The sequence below is a fragment of the Chelmon rostratus genome, chromosome 13 (genome assembly GCF_017976325.1).
Source record: "Chelmon rostratus isolate fCheRos1 chromosome 13, fCheRos1.pri, whole genome shotgun sequence".
NCBI lineage: Eukaryota > Metazoa > Chordata > Actinopteri > Chaetodontiformes > Chaetodontidae > Chelmon > Chelmon rostratus.
In genome coordinates this window covers 25,416,088-25,434,659 of record NC_055670.1, presented here as the reverse complement: position 1 = coordinate 25,434,659, position 18,572 = coordinate 25,416,088, and the positions used below count along the sequence as shown (strand labels likewise).

The 18,572-nt window shown below is 43.3% G+C and overlaps 1 protein-coding gene across 2 annotated transcripts; it reads right to left on the bottom strand.

Annotated features, from left to right (window-relative positions):
* Positions 1-42: 42 nt before the first annotated feature.
* On the bottom strand, positions 43-17,389 carry pgap1 (post-GPI attachment to proteins inositol deacylase 1). Of its 2 annotated transcripts, none has more exons than XM_041950824.1 (26): positions 17,171-17,389; positions 15,568-15,721; positions 12,923-13,098; positions 12,211-12,382; positions 11,725-11,885; positions 11,221-11,273; positions 11,073-11,139; positions 10,868-10,973; positions 10,665-10,723; positions 10,450-10,533; positions 10,193-10,242; positions 10,027-10,078; positions 9,868-9,945; positions 9,164-9,239; positions 9,005-9,078; positions 8,863-8,914; positions 8,718-8,784; positions 8,535-8,640; positions 8,346-8,384; positions 7,948-8,132; positions 7,314-7,544; positions 7,054-7,192; positions 6,906-6,956; positions 6,611-6,822; positions 5,645-5,749; positions 43-5,559 (listed from the first exon to the last, which is right to left on the bottom strand). In XM_041950824.1, the coding sequence occupies exons 1-26, from the start codon at positions 17,300-17,302 to the stop codon at positions 5,421-5,423; spliced, it is 2,820 nt and encodes a 939-aa protein (XP_041806758.1). In that variant the 5' UTR covers positions 17,303-17,389; the 3' UTR covers positions 43-5,420. The 2 variants fall into 2 exon arrangements, with proteins under 2 accessions (XP_041806758.1, XP_041806759.1); XM_041950825.1 differs by having other exon boundaries at positions 7,054-7,189.
* Between the last annotated feature and the right edge of the window lie 1,183 nt (positions 17,390-18,572).

The following is an 18,572-nucleotide window of genomic DNA, read 5'->3' as shown; positions in this document are numbered from 1 at the left end:
ATAATAATTACAAAAACAACTATACATTCATTTTTTCTTTGTTTTATTGCAACAACAATGGTGCCAAAAATTGCACAGTTTGCCCATTTACAATGACATTAGATAAAAATGTGAGAAATATAAAAACATCAAAGCAATCCATTTTGACACAATAACGCTTAAACCTGAGGAGAAAATACTATTCCACACTAGAGCCTCACCAGGAAATGTAAATAAAAGAAAGTGCCCTCTTCCACCGAACTGCCCGGTACACTTTATTAACAAGAGGACTAACTAGTTCTGCACAACAGGGACCAGCTAGCAGGAGGTTACAGGTTTTAAAGTCACTCTAGGCAGAAGCAGAATGAAGGAAACTGAAAGGTTTACCAGACTTTAAAGCACTTAAAGACAGTTGTAACATTTAATAACATGTTTATCTCCACACTGCCAAAAAAAAAAAAAAAAAAAAGGAAAAAGATCAGATTAAATGACATTTTTCATTACAGGGAAGGAAACTCATAATGAACACAAACAGCTGGAGCAACACTACCGACACTAACTTTTCAGCAATGACAAGCTTTGTTTTGTGTCATAGAGGCCAATGTTGGTTTTCATTTTGAGTCATTTCTGTGAAGGATGTATCACTGCGGTATTTTACTGCAGTTTACCTTCATGTAAGATGCACGTGCCGAGTCAAACCTGCAGCAGAAGCACATTACGCAGCGCAAAAATGTCATCTGTTAAAACGCTGGATTTGATAAAGGAGTTTGGTTTGACGGATCAACTCTGAACCTACTCTTTGTTTAGTTGGTTGATTATTCATAAAAGCAGCTTCAGCTTTGGGCAGCTGCACAGCGTTTGACACATGACACATTTCTGTTGCTGTGCTTTAATTTGAAAGTTAAAAAGTCCGTAGAATATTTCATTTTTCCGATCATCCAGTCTGCTGCGTTAGTGAATGTACATTTGAGTGATAAAATGATCAAATAAGATACCAGAAAACAGCCTGAGGGATCACCGACTATGAGAGAATCGCTTCAATGACATTCAGGATGTTAGAAAACCGTCACGGTAACACTTCACGGTCCGACTCATTTTTGACACAAAGCAAAGTCGCCATGACAAACACTTGAGTTTAAAATCTTTTGCATCTGAGATCATCAGTTTAAAGTCCCCCCCTCAGCTGAGAATGATGCACCTTCACCTGCTGAAAGAGTCCATTTTCTCTGCGTTAACTGGAAATGTGATTTTAAGAGGCGGGGCTAAGAGCATGTTAGTGACATCACAAATACTTTTGAAGCCGATCCTGTTTTGATGCTCGACTTATTAAGCCTCCAATGCACGAACACTCAGACTGGGCTTGTCAGTAAAGTACGAAACATCTCATGTGAAGTTTTTGAAATGTTACACATTTGCATTATCATAGATTTTTTTTAATAAGGGGAGAAGGAGTAGAATTTTTTTTGTGGAAAACTCGTATCAGAAACACATTATTAGTCAAATACAGTGTTTTATATGCATCTTAAACACGTCTGGAGGGGATCTTTAAGTTACAGACGGCTCTTCTTCTTTAAAATGATGCTATTTTACCAACTTACACTTTATTCCATTTCCACTAATTCCACATGTTGACTCAACTTAATCTTACACACAACCAGAAGCGTTTTAACAGAGAGAATTCCAGACAATAACGTTAAAGTGGAGAAAGAATGCGTTTACTTGTAAAGAACTACCGGATATAAAATAAGTGAAAACTGTGGATGGCAGACGGAGACATTTTTCAAAGCTGCACTACAACGAGAGAGCAACAGCTCCACAGTCTGTTCAACCGGTTTGAAAAATGGCAGCATTCAAGATCGAGTGTTCACGAGATGAAGAATTTGCTTCCCTGCGCCTCATTTTAAATGATCCAACCATCGTCTCGTCCGAGAAAATCAAAGCGTCGAAAACCCTCGTGTGCACATCTGGAACTACGACATGATCACAGTGAACACCGATATAAATCACACTTATATTCATAGAAAACGTAACTCTCATCTCTTCTAGTTTGTTCTACAAAGTAGTGAGCGCCACCAATTCACGACGAGGCAGACATGTGCATCTCAAAGCGCTAAAACTGCACCGAACCGACAAACGCAACAGAAAAGCTGACCACTTACACCACCGGTAACTATAGAAACTGACACACGTGGACACATTCAGCGCAGGTACATTCACGTTGGGCACGACAGCGGTGTCTTTGCAGAGTGTGTTCACTTTGTGTGATTGTGTGTTTGCTTCAAAGAGCGATTGGTCCCTAACGAACTCATCTTTAGTATCCAGTTATTATAAAGTCGCACAAATCTAAAATCAAACCACCGTGTCAGAGGAATACTGAGCGGGTGAAGTACACTTGGACACATTCACTGGGCTTTTATCATTGAGCCGAGACGCTGCTGCTGCTGCTGCTGAGGACTGAATGGTTTTAAACTGACAGGCAGGTGTGAAACAGATGAATCTCTGCACACGCGAGGAAGCAGGAAGGCACAGCAGCTGCTTCACTGACGCGACGGGTGTGAGCAACAGCAGGAGGGTGCAAGACGAAGCAGCAGGACACAACTTTAAAGACATTAAAGGCAAAAACAGACACGTTTTAAATGGAAGTCTGGTACAGCTGTGGTACATGACCCGTCAGGTAACACACAGATACTGTAGATCACTACTCACTGGTTGATCTTTTCTTCATTACGTGGATTCATAAAACTTCATCGTGAAGCTCTAACAGCATCCATGTGACTATAACAGTTAAAAAAATAATTGGCAACAAAAAGATGAAGTCAAAAAGCTGCAAAATGTTGAGCCCGCACGTCGAAACAACACATCACACACTCAAACACACAGGAAACAGTTTATCACGACATTTAAAGTGACGCTTTGAAGCAAACGTGGTCGCAGAAATCCTGTTCCTTCCACTTCAATATTCCAACACTTTGCATTACAGGATGAAGTCTGGTCATATTCTGCATTTCTTACTGTCAACAGACCAAAACCAACAGTGAATGTTTCCTGCTAACATGCTAACATGTGCTCTGTGTGTGTGTGTGTGTGTGTGTGTGTCTCAGCCTGACAGAGAGCTCCATCAAAAACCATTAAAAACACATCGATGAGTCACTGTGTTGCTCGGCTGACATGTTCCTTCATTAACATGAACACACACACACTGTAGTTTATTTTGACTCAGATCCGCACACACACACGCGCACACACACACACACACACACAGTCCCTGCTATCACAAAAACTCACTAGAGCACCAGATGTGGATTAATCTGCCTCTTAAAATAGTCTCCAATTAACGCCCTATTTACTCCCGTTTGAGTAACACTGGTTCCAGCAGCTGTTTAAGGAAATTATTGAGCCTTATTTTTTTATATTTGTGAGCAGTTTAACTGTTGGCGTTTTGTTGACAGGAAGAAAAACACAGAACAACTCCAGCCTCGAGTTTCAAGCTGCTCTGAAAAAGGTTGAAACCACAAGAAATCCGAGTGTTCTCACATATTAAGACGAAACATTGACGAGGCCAGATGAACGTCTCCATGTGTGGCTGACACGAGGTATTTAAAATAAACAAAGACAAAAGTAAGACAAAAGGTGTTGAGCTCCTTGTTCGGAAATATTCACTGTACACGTGTTGTTGGGATAACTAGCCGTGCTTTAATAAACAGCAGCTAACCATGAAATACTTTTCTCTTACTCGCTCCGGTCCTGCAGCAGTGCGATGGAGTCACACTGTATATGTGTATCAGCGGCAATACTTAACAGACATCCCATAATGCTTCACTGGACATAAATCTAAACTTTGCAGTCAAAGCTTCTGAAGCTTCAAACCACCAGCGACCGAGTTTAGTCTGTAGTTTTAGTCTGTGACAACTCGATGAGCATTGATCTGTCTGTTGAGCATATTTATCCCACAATCACCTCGTTAACGTCTGCTGTAACCGCATTTAACCGGTCAACACCTGCACATTAAGGCGCTTCTGACGCCGAGGTCACCGGATCAAACTCGCATGTAACAGTCGCCGTCGTCTGCGTAAATGAATGAAAGGTTATTCTCACACGGCGACGCAGGAACAACAAAATGGACTAAACAAGCCACAGATTTATGTCCCACCTCCAAATGGACATGGACTAGATCATAATTTTCTTCTTCTGAATAATACGAGACAGATTCCAAACAGTGCAAACCTTCGTCTCGCTGCATCTGTCGTTGTTCTGTATCAAAGCGTGAATAAGAGAGAACGTGAACGTGATCACTTTAGAGTTTTAAGTGTTCAAAAGAAGAGCGTGAGATAATCAGCAGGCTGCTGTCATTGCTAACAGCTAGCTCTTTGGGTTCAGACTATTTCAGGGAACAAAAGGAGAGTAAAAGGATTAGAGCTGGATACAGCGATGGAGGCGGGGCTCCACCTGGGATTCAGCCCTCAGCTGACTGTCATGTGGATAAAGTGATTTAATCGTGTGGCTCTTCTTGACTTTCCAAACGTTATCGGCCCGAACTGATCAAATTCTGATCCGAGTGATCATTTCACGGGCGGCGTGATGCTCAAAAAATAAATATCTGCTGTGTTGCAGCCACTTCCGTCACAACGCAAGCTTATGCTTTTTCGAGCCGTGTGCATCACGTGACGTTCTCAAGCTTCCTGAGGGCTGGTGTTGCGAGCGACGGGGAGCAAGCTGTACCCAGCATGCTGTTCGTAACAGTTACTCGGGGTCCTGTAGTAACAAATAATAACTATATCCTGCAGATCTCAAGAGCTCACACTCAACACTGCTCCTCCTTCCTCAGCAACACGTCCGCCAAGCATGAGCGCATGAACAGCCGCGGAAGGACAGACAGACACACACCACAGACAGACAGAGACAGCTTCCATTCGAGTTAGTTGAGCGTAAGACAGCGGCAGCGTCTTACAGGTAACAGGTAAAGACAGCAAACAACTAGACGTCATGGCTAAGCAGTAGGCAGTGTAGGAGTTCACAGCACAGTGACCGCACTGAGGACACTAGAAAGAAGAGAAACAAAAGTAACACCCTGTTGTGGATTTCTAGTAAAAGTAGCTTCACTGGTTGTGGAGTTCTTGCTCCCTGAAGGCAGAGCTATAGATATACAGAGTAAGGCAAACTTGGTTTCAGGTCAATCCTTCGGAGCCATATTTGCACTAAATGTTCCAAGGCCATCACATCCTCTCATTTTAAATCATAGCGTAATTGCCGCGGAGCTTTTAGCGCCAACATTGAGCAGACAGTTCCCCAAGCTATGTATGTCTATGGCTCTGCTCCATGGCAGCTGGACAGACTAAGTCTTCCCAGGACCAATCGGCCTCAACCAGCATCAGTGAGTAGAACTGTACTTCAGAGAAAGGCTTTTTACGGTAGAGATGTGGACTGAAACCAGCCAGATACCGTCAGAGCAGGCAACACAAGGCCAGGGGGACGAGTGCCGCCAGCAGGAAGTAGGTGACTCTGTAGAGGTGGAGCGGAGAGAAGGTCACCATGGCGACGGCCAACGGGAGAGGAAGGCAGGATGTCAGAGGCAGAAGTTTGCTGAAAGAGATGGAGGAACAGCTGGAGCAGAATGTTGCGGCAGATCTAATGGGTGACGCGTGCGTTAGCGATGGCGTGCTCTTACCTGCTGCTGAGTTTTAAAGTGTTGCAGTTAATGAGCAGCATGTACACAGTAATTACAGGCACAATGTGTGGCCAACAAGGGTCAGGATCCAGCTGGGTGGAATACCTGCAGAGGATCACAGCGCAGGTTGAACAAAGACATTTCTTATCCTGTTCACGGCGTTCGCCGCCGCGCCACTGTGATGAATATCACGCTGATTTATTACTGGAAGGTAATCTTAGCAATATGATTATACTGAGGAATATTAGGAAAGTCCTGTTTTCAGCTCTGTTCAAGTCAAGGTGAGACAGAGCACCACTGGAGCTTGTAAAGATTCAACAGCTGTATGTATAAAAAGTTTGAGATGCATTAATGGAGCTCTTTACATAAACTTCTGCCAACTTGTATCTGGATATGTAGAATGCTGGAAGACGTTAATACGTTTTGTTTGACAATGAAAATGTCTCTTAATGCATTAAGTACTGTGCAAAAATGGAGGCTGATATTTAAATGTCCTGCGCTGTGCGACTTGTTCAAAGACACAGCTCGTGTCCTTCAGTTATAACTGCTCTGTTTATTTTGTCAAAGATAACATAAAAAGAAATTAAAAGTCACAAAAAAAACCACACATGTTAAAACCTCAAACCAACACACAACAACTAGACATGATCAAGGCTGTCGTCTCTCTGCTGCTGCTGCAGTGCACTGTGGGTAATCACAGCGTGCGCTCTCACCTGTCTGGGACTACAGCTGCAGCCTGGAGGAACAGAAGCACCTCAGGTAGTCTAATTGGAAAATTCAACTCAATTTGCATAATTGGTCTTGACAAATCAGGTACTTAACTGTCGCTGTGGCCGTTCTGTTTTTGTTCATGTCGGAATTAGCATTTGTCTTAACGGATACACGACACTAATTAGCATTCTTTAACATGGGGTGGTGGTTAGCATCCTGCTTTGTCGCTCACATGCTCTCATTTTGAAACAGTACCTCAGGTTGCGGATCCAGTGGATGAACGAGGGTGCGATGAGGATGACGGGAAGCGTGAAGAGCGCCGACAGGCAGAGGTGGAGCTGTAAGTCATCCCTCACCTCCTGCAGAACACACTCAGACAGCAAGGGGGCGCCGTTACATTCTTTAGACTTGCTGAAGCATTCAGCGTCTACGGTGCCGTTCTCAGTTTCTTTGTGCTTCCGGGGTGCCTGGAAAGATGGTGGAAAACTTGGTAAAAGATTCTGCGTTCACACTACTAGCAAGTTCAATACGATCAAACTGAGAATCTTACCAGATTCAACATGTGACTCAAAGATCTTTCGGTCATCTGTAGCCTCAGTACCTGAACGTGCAGTGGAAAAACAGACACAGATGTGTGTATGTGTTAATTATGAAGTTATGAAAGGGCTCCATCTGAATTAACATGTCGCAAAACTCACCCTGTACAGGTGGAGCAGGAAGGCGGCAAAGATTGCCAGCCCCCCGCAAGACGTCGCACCCACAACAGTCAGACCCAGAGTGATGAGGAGCTGCGTTCGCGGCCGCAAGGTGCCACAGTCTCTGGAGACAGACGGTCTGCTTATAAAACAGAAAATCAGATTGAACAGTCAGAAAACTGAAACATGACTTCTACAGAGAGGACACGCTAACATACAGAGCGCCATTCTGTCACAGCTTCAAATCACAAACCTGGACTTACCTGTGCAGTGGAGCCAATATCAGCGAGACGAGTGCCATAAAGAGACGGAAGAGTGCGCTGCCCCAGTATGCAACAGCTGCCCCGAAGATGTAAAGCAGAGGGGACAGGAGGTGAGGCCACCCTTCAACTGGTACCACGCCTTCATGAAATGTTGCATCGGGGGTGGTTGGGGGGAGGGTGTCCATCAGGGGGAGGCAAAGAACTGACCAGACCTCTTGAAACCAGCTACAACTAAGGGGAGGGAGGAAAAAGAGAATCAGTAGGGATGCACGATAACTGTTTTTCAAAACCGATACCGATAACTTTCAGCTCCTAAAGGCCGATACCAATAACCGATAACACACACATATACCTAACATCATGACATCAATACCACAAACAAAACCAAAAACACGATAACTATCGTGCACCCCCAAGAATAAGCATGAAAAAATCACGTGGTTAAAGAAAATATTCTGGCATTTTCATTAAATATCCCAAACAACATTTAAATTAAAGTCAAAAGGTTGCGAGATGCAATTAGAAGCTCTAAAAAGTCCAGTGGGTGGAGCCTGAGTTCAACTTATTTCTGTCAAACTGTTTCCAAGGTCAAGAATGAACATCAACACTTAAAGATTACACTTCCAAAGCCTACCTAAGCAAGCTGTGCAGAATATAAACGGGCACATTGACTTTATGAGGCTGCAGGCCTTTGCCCACCACCTGGCTCATGTCTGCAGGTCGCCTTGACTTCAGGATAGAGCACAGCTGCCCCCCACAGGCCAGGAGGAGGGTTACAGCTGTGTACACCGGCACCAAGGGACCACAGAACCTCAGTATCTGTCAGATACGAGAGAGCAGATCAGATTTCTCTTGTTTGAATCATTGTTTATGGGGAATAATACGTTTCAAGATGTTCAGGACTGTTTTCATTTAACCAATATGAACAAAAAAGAGGAGAAAAAAACGACACTCTGCACAATATTCTACTCACTACTGTCCTTTAAAAGGGATGTTTCCCAAAAAACAAACAAAACGATAAGAAAGTCTTACCTGTCCCAGCACTCTGGGTAGTGAAGTCCTTACTGACACCTGAGGTTAAAACCAGAAGACATCATTTACTTCTCGTCACATTTAACCTCCTTACTGATGATAAAAAGCATGTTTGTTTAGAAGAACTGGGTGGACGGATGTGCAGGAAGTCTGAGGTTGTAGTTCCTTCCAGCAGCTGAGGAGTAGTACCTTATATTGGCAGTTGGGGGCAGTGTGCAGCTGAAGGAGGACACCTGAGGTGTTGTCTGGACGACTTGTATGGAGCATCCCTGAGATCTCCGTCACTGATGGCACACTGGCAGACAGATGACAGAAACAGTGAATACGTCTGCCAGGAAAGGAAGCCTGGAGTCAAACACTGACGTAACTCACCTGACTGTGGTTAGAGAGTCCTCCCGAAACCACGGCACATTTATTCTGTACACACTGGGCAGTCTGTCTGCAGACAACACAATGATTATCATTACGTGTTAACATGTGCACATGTGCCTGCCTTTGTATCACAGGACAAACTTACCTTTATGCACTTTACACTGGCTTGCAACACTAATTCTGAAAGCCTGATAAACCTAAAGACACAGAAGTGTTCAGAAGTTAGCGACACAGCAGGAGCAGAGTTGCTGAGTCCACCAAGACCCTGATGAAGTAATGAAGGCTACCTGGTGAAAGTGCTGCAGCTCGATGGTGTGAAGAAGTCCAGAGGAGTTGACTATAACGTCGCTGACAGTGAAGCCTGGAAAACCAACAGTTACTGAAAAGGAATGTGTTGTTTCTGTCGTAGCTTTTCGAGAATCAGCGTTAACAGTCAGACAACTCACCGGAGGACAGGACATGTGGCACTGGGACAGACAGAGTCTGAGATTCTTGTCTCTGCCACTCGCACTCCACTGTGAACTGTGGACCAGACAAACGTCATCATGTAATCTGAATACAATTACATTAGAGATAATTAAAAGAAAGCATAACCTTTTCCTTGGGTCCTTTGTCTATTATCATCATCATCATCATCATCATCATCCGTTTGTGACCAAACACATGTAAAACTAATGACATCCCATCATCCTCAGCAGTACTTTGCAAATAACAAGTATTAAGAAGGAGTAATGTATACGTCACCTGTGAAACATTAGCATGCTAGCATTGTCATTGCAAGCATGTTAGCATGCTGAAGTTAGCATTTAGCTCAAAGTACACCTGTGCAGAGCAAACAGAAACTTCTGGGGCTAAAAAGTGAAGCCAATGTCAAGTGCCGAAAACTGCAGTTCCTGAAACGGCCACTTGAGGCTGGCTCCAACAGTGAGTCGGTCCCCATAGACCCCCATATTTAAATATCTAACTTTACAGCAGAAATAAATATGTTTACAACCTGGTAAAAAAAGCAGTTTTACTGTATACAGCTAATTCCCTGTTCACGATAACTGTATGAAGGGCGAGACAGAGACAGAACACAGAAAGACAGAAAGAGGAGGCGAGAAGCATCTCATCATACGTGAGGAGTAAGTTCTCCTTTTGTTTCATGCACCTGTTTGCCGTTGAGGTTGGAGGCTGAAACAACCAGATGAGTAACTGAAGACAAGTCACTGAGTCTCAGAATCAGGACCTGAGGAGGAAAACAGACAGTTATGAGCAACCAGCAGCAGCTCGGACTGGACCGGACGCCGTCTCTTCAGAGGATATTTACCTTGTATGGCGGCAGAAGCTCCGTTTCCATGGACAGATCCTCCGCATGCACACTGGGAAGCACGAACGAAGAGTGATAGAAACATATAAATCTTCTAATAGAGCCACAAAAGACATCACGTTTTCAGCTGATTGAGGATACAGGTGATGAGGGAGGAGACTCTTACCATGAAGAACCGTTCTTGTGCGTGCAGCCGTACACCCAGCTCGTCATATCCTGTTAGACAACAACAGTAAATCAGAATCACCTTTTAATTTGATCATTTGCTTTGAACTTTGCCTTGAACTGTATCATAATGACTGAGCTGCAGTCAATCATATATGCATCAATAAGAATCCCTGTCACTCAAAGATGTGGTTGGCGATTGTAAAGGTTGTAGCTCAGAGCGACGACAGCATTAACACAACAGCACTGAAGACTCACCAGGTTGTTGCTCCTGCAGTAGAAATGGGTGTAAGCTTTCCTGCGACTCGACAGGGCAAACAGAAAGTATTTGACCTGCCCGTCCTGCGGACAGAGAGCAACGCTGAACACAACTGGTATCAGCGCTTTGTGTTTTCTTTGATCATTCGTCAAATGACTAGACAGACGTGACACGATGAGGAGTTCATTTATTACACCGGTACAACGGCAGCTACCTTGGGTGTGCTGTAAGCCAGACGCAGTGTGTTAACTTCACTCCATGCTTCAGGAAAATCTGAGCAAAGAGAAAAATTGATGTCTAGTCGGTGTCTAGACGTACACAGACAGGATGGTGCTCTAAACAGCAGCCTGACGGAGTCGATCTGCACAGCTTCTCTGTTTATCGCAGCCTCTCCATGATAAAGTGTTTCTCCCTCACCTGAGATGGAAATGGAGGAGTCTTGAGTTTCTCCCAACAGTCTGACAGGATGTCTGATGAAGTGGTGGTTTAGTACAGACAGTTTCTCCTCTGGGTTTTCTGTGAACTAATAAAAACACACAGATTTACTTGGAAACTGCTGATTAATAGATAAGAGATAAGAGAATAATTTAAAAAAACGTGTATTAAGGTTTGTTGTTCTGACCTGTCTGGTTTCAGGATTGATGAGGTCGAAGAACGCCCTGACAGTAGCAAGAACAAGCTCTTTGCACCTGAACACAAACACACTGCATGTTATCATCTGCACAACGTTCAAATATAGCTCTGGATAAAGCACGACGCCATGTTTTTACCAAACAATGGACAGATGGTCGGTGGACACCCAGGTCTTGGGAACTGCAGTTACCTTGACGAGAGCAAGAAGACATTGAAACCAAATGTGAAGAGCAGGATCAAACAATCTACAGAGTCATTTTAAATAGTTCCAGGAGCTTTTAGTTCTGTCTGCCAAAGCACCAACGCCAAATAAATACTTTCATGGGGGGCGGAAACAAACCGGACCCAGCCCCTCAAGTGGAACTGTAGGTAAAGTTCCCCCGTTCTTACAAATGTTCCAGGGTTACTGGATATGTTCCTACAGTGAGTGAGGGTTCAATAGCAGGGTCAAGTTTCACTTAAAGGTGCAGTTAGCGGTTCTGGAAAAAGACTCTTTGGTTCTGATCAGTTGTTTTCGTTCAGGTGTGGTTGAGTCTTGCAAATGCCATTACGAGCACTAGGGGGAGCCAGAGAAACCTGGTTATTATGTTATTTTTCTAAAAGTTACGATGGGAATATTTAAATACATTAGCAATACTTACCACCAGTGACAACTTGTTAGGGTCTCCTGGGGGACAAGGGAGGGACGTCAGGCCGGAGCGGACCTGGTAGTCGCGGTAACCACCCCCAACAGAGAGAACCGTGACGTTCCTGAGCTTGTTCGCCTGGTTCACCCACTTCTGTCTCACCGCAGAGTAGAAATCTGCACAGAGCAGGACAAAAGGGTAAAGAGGGTAAAAGCAACGCAAAGATTAAACATTCATCTGAATTCATACATATTTTATTACAGCTATGATCGCGAAAAGTTCCTTTTATATTTGCATATAGAAACAAGTCAGCGTTACATTCAGGAATAACACAGCCTGTGTTTGACTTCGAATTCAGGTTTCTTGTGGGGGGACGGTCTGAAAATGTGTGACGGCATTACGGTTGCGTGCACGCTGCATGATGAAAGTTCAGAGTCGGTTCAAGTGTCACATATTTCACGTCAATGTACAATTAAAGACCAGCGTGAGAGCTGTCCTCACCCAGCAGGTATGGGTCCAGGGCCAGCACTGGAGCCAGGTGAGGGGAGGCCTGGGTGATGATGAGGCTGACCAGATTGGTGTTGAAGCGGGGCAGAGTGTACAGCGCCCGGGCCACCACTCCTCCCATGGAGTGACCAACAAGCACCACACTCTGTGGGGGGGTCTTCAGGTGCTGGCAGGCAGAGAAGAACAGACTGAACTCACTTGCTGGGTTCCAGCAATAGAAAAACGAAAAGCTTCCGTAATTGCATCTATTATTAGAGATTAGCTGTCATGATTTCTGCTCCTTTTGATCTTTAATTAAATTACTTTGCAGGCTTTTTGTGACTGTTGCAGCTGCAGTTTGTGCACAAATTATTTGACATCATTGGAGCTTTGCTGGTTGTCTCATGTTGCTTTTAAACCTGGTATCTAAGAGCTGGTTGCTGGACCACGTATGCAAACTGGCTGCAGCTGCGTTTGTAATTGACAATTATCGCCTGCAGGTTGACAGACATATGAATATTTAATGGACACTGAGTGTGAATGTTGATTGCACTCCTTGCCTTGTCAACTTCTTTAGAGATGCACAAGTCAGGAGGATTAATCAAAAGCAGAAGGTGATGAACTGTGTTTGACATGCACCCCCCCACACTGAAACCGTACTCCAGCAACATCCGTTAATAGAGTAAGTAACCCTTGTCTGATGAGTAGATGATATTTGAGGCCTGACCTTGTAGAGCCTCAGGATGGCCTTAATGCTCTCATGCAGGAAGTGCGTCTGCCTGAGCAAGCTGCCGCCGTAAAGGGCCACCAGCTCCTCATTGAAGTCCACGGTGAACACGTTGAAGTGGAGACCTCCCTCCATGTTTTCAGCCTTCCTCAAGGCCACAGAGCCCAGAGAGCGAGCTTCACGAAGAGAAGAAGAAGTGAGTGTTTTCGCAGACGGCATGAAGTGTGAAAAGTTGAGTGAAATCATACATGTGGTCCTAACCTAATCACCACCATATGCTCAGCTTTAATGCTGCTCTGCTAACTGACATGCTGCAATAATAATTCATGCACAGCTCTTGTGTGCAAATTATTTTCATATATTTTGAATTATTGATTAGAGTCATCACGTCTTGAGCTTCTTCAGATCCTCAGGGCAGCTCTTCACGACCTGAAAAGAAAACTCTCACTTTACTGCTAAAAAAGCTCATTAAATTTACAGACTGTACCATTTTCCTGTATGGAAGACCCCTGAAACATACCAGCAGCGACCGGATCTCATTTGACACCAGTGCTTCATCAAGCTGCTGTAACTTGTGAAGTTTGGAAGCTTATCAAACAACTGCTGGCGTTAAAAATACATCAGCTTGAACAGGCTAAATGTAGGACAAGAAATGTAAAGGAGGGGAGAACATGGACCATCGTCACAAACACCAGCGTAACTGCAAAATGTGTTTGTATTCACATGAATAAAAGTGTGGGCGTTTTCCTCCTACACACAACTGATAGTGAGAACAGCCAGCATAGTCTCAGGAAGGATTTGTGTGACTGAGAGCGCAACTGAGTTATAAGTTAGAGAAAATATCAGGTATGAGAGACACAAAAATCATAAAAAGACCAAAACCAACGATGTATTAGTCCATGTTTTACCTCTCAGAGCCAAGCACACGACATGTAGCTTTAAAAATTATGACATAATATGATTTCATTTTTAAAAAAGGCTATGTCACTTCCTGAAACAGCTGAGAACTGTGACACATTTCACTTCATCAGGAGTATTGTGCATTTGTTGGGGACTATTTTCAGCTGTGGATTAACACAAATGTGGTGCTTTAGTGAGTATTTACAGCCGCAGCTTTACTGTGTATTTGGGATTGAGTCAAGATAAACTGCAGCGTGTGTGTTCATGGTAATGAAGTGACATGTGACCCAGTGCAACAGTGTGGCTCATTTACGTGTTTTTAATAGTTTTTGGACAACAATGGAGCTCGACGGCACAGAGGAAGAAGATCTATCTGGCTGTGAGGCAGCTGGACTCGCAAGATCGCATATCACGTATCTTGAGAATCCATCTCTTCAGGCTTCAAGTTAAATGTTTGTGGCTGACTCAGTTGTTTGAGGAAGTACCAGCAGCGACCGGTGGACGTGGTTTAGGTGTGACGACAGCATGACTGGTTGTTACAAAACAATGGCAGCTTCTAATCACCTGCCAGGTATTTTTTGAAAAGTGCCTGCCCTTTTCCAGTTTCCATGGACGACTTCCCAGACGGTTGTGTGCATCAAGCAATCTGACGAATCAGGTTTTTCAACTTTTCATGGCATTTGCTGACGATAAGAGAAATATAGACTATCGCCAGCCCTTTCCTTTAACAAGTTCAAATATGACTGTTGTACACACTGTTGGAAAATGGTTGCAAAAGCCAGTTCTGTTTGACAGTTTGATTTGACAATCAGTTCTTGCTGATTACTGGTAAAGACTAATCATCAAAAAGCACAAAGCCACACTCATGTCCTCAAACATCCTCAGCACATTCGCTTCTGGAAAAAGAAGTCACCTCCTCCTGTTTGTGCATCTGAATGCCTCCAGAGCTGAGACACACAACTTCCTCCCGTTGCTGGTGGCTGATTTAAAGGATAACTTTCGTTTTTTTACAACCTGGACTTTATTTGTAGCATTAAATACGCCCATTTACTCACCCAGACAACTTTGGTGGCATTTGGAGTCTGTTGAAGAAATTAGCCCCAGAGGAGCGGCGCGTATATCCGTATAATGCGAGTACTCGGGGCATCCGTGCGCAGCCTCTATATAACGCATAATCTGCGGCGAAACTCGTTCATATTCCAATATTTAGTTATGATATGCTGGTGCTATTCCCCTCTGAGCCGGCGGTCGGCAGTTTAGCTGTAGTTTGGCTCAGCTGTGGTTCGTTATTGTGTATTCGTAGCCGACCGCCGCAGAGTCAGCCGTGTTGTGGCTGGCTGCTCGCAGCGCGCGGTGTTCGGTAATGACATCATCCACGTCAGGGGTAGTTGTCTAGAGACGCTGGATGTTGATAACATGCCACCACGGGCTCAGAGGGGAATAGCACCAGCATATCATAACTAAATATTGGAATATGAACGAGTTTCTGCAGATTATGCGTTTATAGAGGCTGCATGGATGCCCCGAGTACTCGCATTAAACGGATATATGTGCCGCTCCTCTGGGGCTAATTTCTTCAGAACGACTCCAAATGCCACCAAAGTTGTCTGGGTGAGTAAATGGTCGTATTTAATGCTACAAATAAGGTCCAGGTTGTAAAAAACGAAAGTTATCCTTTAAATACTAATACTGAAACCTGCCTTTGAGCAATCTTTATCAGTCCTCCATTAAGGTCATGTACTTACCTTGTTTGTAACTGCCTGCATTTCCAGGCAGGAAGAGCACAGGGGCACCGGTGAGTTTGAGTGATCGGGTCTCCTGGGCGTACAGACCCTCCCCGTAGAGGTAGAGCCCGTACGCTGGGTAGAGTCTGGCCACGCGGCGAGGCAGAGCCACACGCTGTCCGCCCAACGTGCACCAACACAGACACAGTTCATTAACCTTTTGTCACAGATGCCATAAAACATACACACAGCAGGGTGAACGGCGATTTACAGCTGCCACATAACATGTCCACGTCACCTGCATGGTTCTAAAAAACAGGTTTCATTCAGTTCATTCTGGTGTCATGTGAGAAGTAATGAGATGGTAAATGTCTGGTAAAGTTTAATATAACTCCAGAGCTTCGTTATAGGAAGTTACACATGTGTTGTAGAAGTGTAAGACTACATCTGGGGCTGGGTGATATTGATTGGAGCAGATATGATTAGTCCATTAGGAGAAAATGAATCTGAAACAATTTTGACGATTGATGTAATCATTTTTTAAAAATAAAACTGATAAAACTTTACTCGTATACTGCTTTAATCTGTTTTTACTATTGTGATTTTGGGGGTTTGGGGTCTTGGTTGAACAAAACAAACCTTTTGAATATGCAAACTTGGAGTACTTTAAATTACTTATTTTTATGTATCCATTTTTACACCAAAGATTAATAAAAAAATATATGCAGAAATCAAAAATATGTTCCAGTAGTAGCGCTGATATCGACAAAATCAGATCTAATAGTGTTGACCTACTCTGATCAGACCTTTCACAGAAAAGCAGAGCAGAAAATTGATAACTATTGATTATTATGATTTCACATTGTGATTGGTCACACTGATCTATTAAATCTGCTCTAAATACTTTACTTCTTAAGAAAATGCCTCCAGCATAATTTCCTTTGGCATCTGCCCTGTATGCACCACAAGCTCTGTAGCCCTGATTCAAGAATCCATTAGCAACATAAACAAAGCTTAGATTTTTTTTTTTTTTTTTAGATATATGGGGCTCTTTTTATTCTTCCTCCCATATAACATAAAGGCTGTCTGCAGTCAGGATGCCCATACAGTGTACTGCCCCCAGCTGTGCTCCACTTCTGGCCAGATGAGCACATTAGTGAGCATAAAGCAGAGGAAGGCGACCTACATTGCATTGCTAACATTATGAACTGTCTTCACCTGACTTGTAGCATCTGTGCAACACACGTCCGTATCTTACGAAAGCTGATTAGCCGACAAGCTTCAAGCATCAGCAGCTGATTTATGGTTTTATAACCTGACTAATATTGGCTAACGTTCATCTAATCTGCACACCCCCAACCAGACAGGTGAGTCTGTTAAGAGGGAGAAACACATGAGCCCGGTTTTGAAGCAACGCAGCCCTCAAGCTAACATTAGCAGGACGATTGATGGTGGTGATTTATGCTGTTTGTTCAGGTTTAGACAAGATTTAGTGTTTGGAATTACTGAGCATGACAGTGTATTCAGCCTACGACGTAAACAACGCAACCAACACGGTATGCTAGTAGCTAATTTATGAATATTGTAGGAGTCGACTAGTGTAATAATTAGCCAGACTACTCACCCGATATTCTGGGTATTCAAACATGTATGTCATACTGCATCTGTTCTCCTCGAAGCCAGTCAGCAACTCTCGCAGGCCAACCGCCAGAAGCCCCAGAGCCAACCCGTAAAAGGCCACAGTGGCGAATTTCATGGTTCACTTCCGACTCTGGCTTTCAGAGATTACAGGTGCTTCATCTCCACCTTTTAATTTTCATCCTGTGAACTCCTCGCCGTGAAAGACACCACACAGGTTGTCACACTCACCGGGTGAAGCGCACTACAGGAACCACTTACTATACAAACAGCGGTGATTGGCAGGTTTTCCGGCCAATGGGAGAAGGGAACGCGAGCAAATGGACCAATAGGAGGGCAGACAGCTTGTGACACCATAATATATTAAGAATTGCTAAGTTTAGCTGCTTCTGCTAAGTATAATCTGCTTTCCTTCGTGAAACGTGAGCTTCATTTGTGCTTCTCTGTTTTTAAAACGCCTTTGATCCCCCACCCAGATATTATATTGTAATTTTAATCCTTCAAACCATAGATGTGTTATAAGATAATAACACATCAAGATAATAAGGTCTGGTATTCCATCCATGCTTCAAATACAGAAAAATAATTTTTAAATTGTGCAAGCAAGTCTGTGTCTGTGCACTCATCGTGTCTAGGTATATAGAAGGAAATAAATTATACTACAATTACTCCATTATTTACGTTAACATTGGCTAATATCCATTACATCTGTGCAACTATCTTGTGCAATATTATATATTTCTTACTTTACTATATATTTTTTACCTGTTTCATTTCCATTTGGAAACTGAGCCATCCTGCACAAGGCAATGTTATTTTTTTTTATACTCTTTTTGTATATAATGTACATATATAGAATTGATTTTATTTTGTATCTTTTTATTGTCAATTTATTCATTTTCTATGTCTCCTTTTCATTCGTGCTGTCTGCAACAACGAAATTTCCGTGGAGTGGGATCAATAAAGTTTTATCTTATCTATTTATGTGAACACAGTACATGTTGAGTGAAGACATACTACAGGAAATTAAAGGCACATTCTTGATTTTTCTGTTCTTTAATAAAACAATCATGGGTGTGCTGCAGCTGCATCAAAGTGCCTTAACCCTTGCAAACAATTACAGCACATATATAGCAGGTACTTGAGGGTCACGTGTCTGCAACAGGTTAAATATTTTTACTATACTTTTTGTGTGGAAACAAAGCTGGCACATTGAATTGCAACATCTTTATACCACACAGTCCTTCATAGAGAAACACGAGTTCTCTACTTGGGAATACAGACATAGTGAATCTTAGAATAGAAAGAAAGATGAGGTGGAAATAAACCCATATGCATATTGTATGGTGTTACATATTCATTAAAATAATGCAAGAAATTATTTGAAA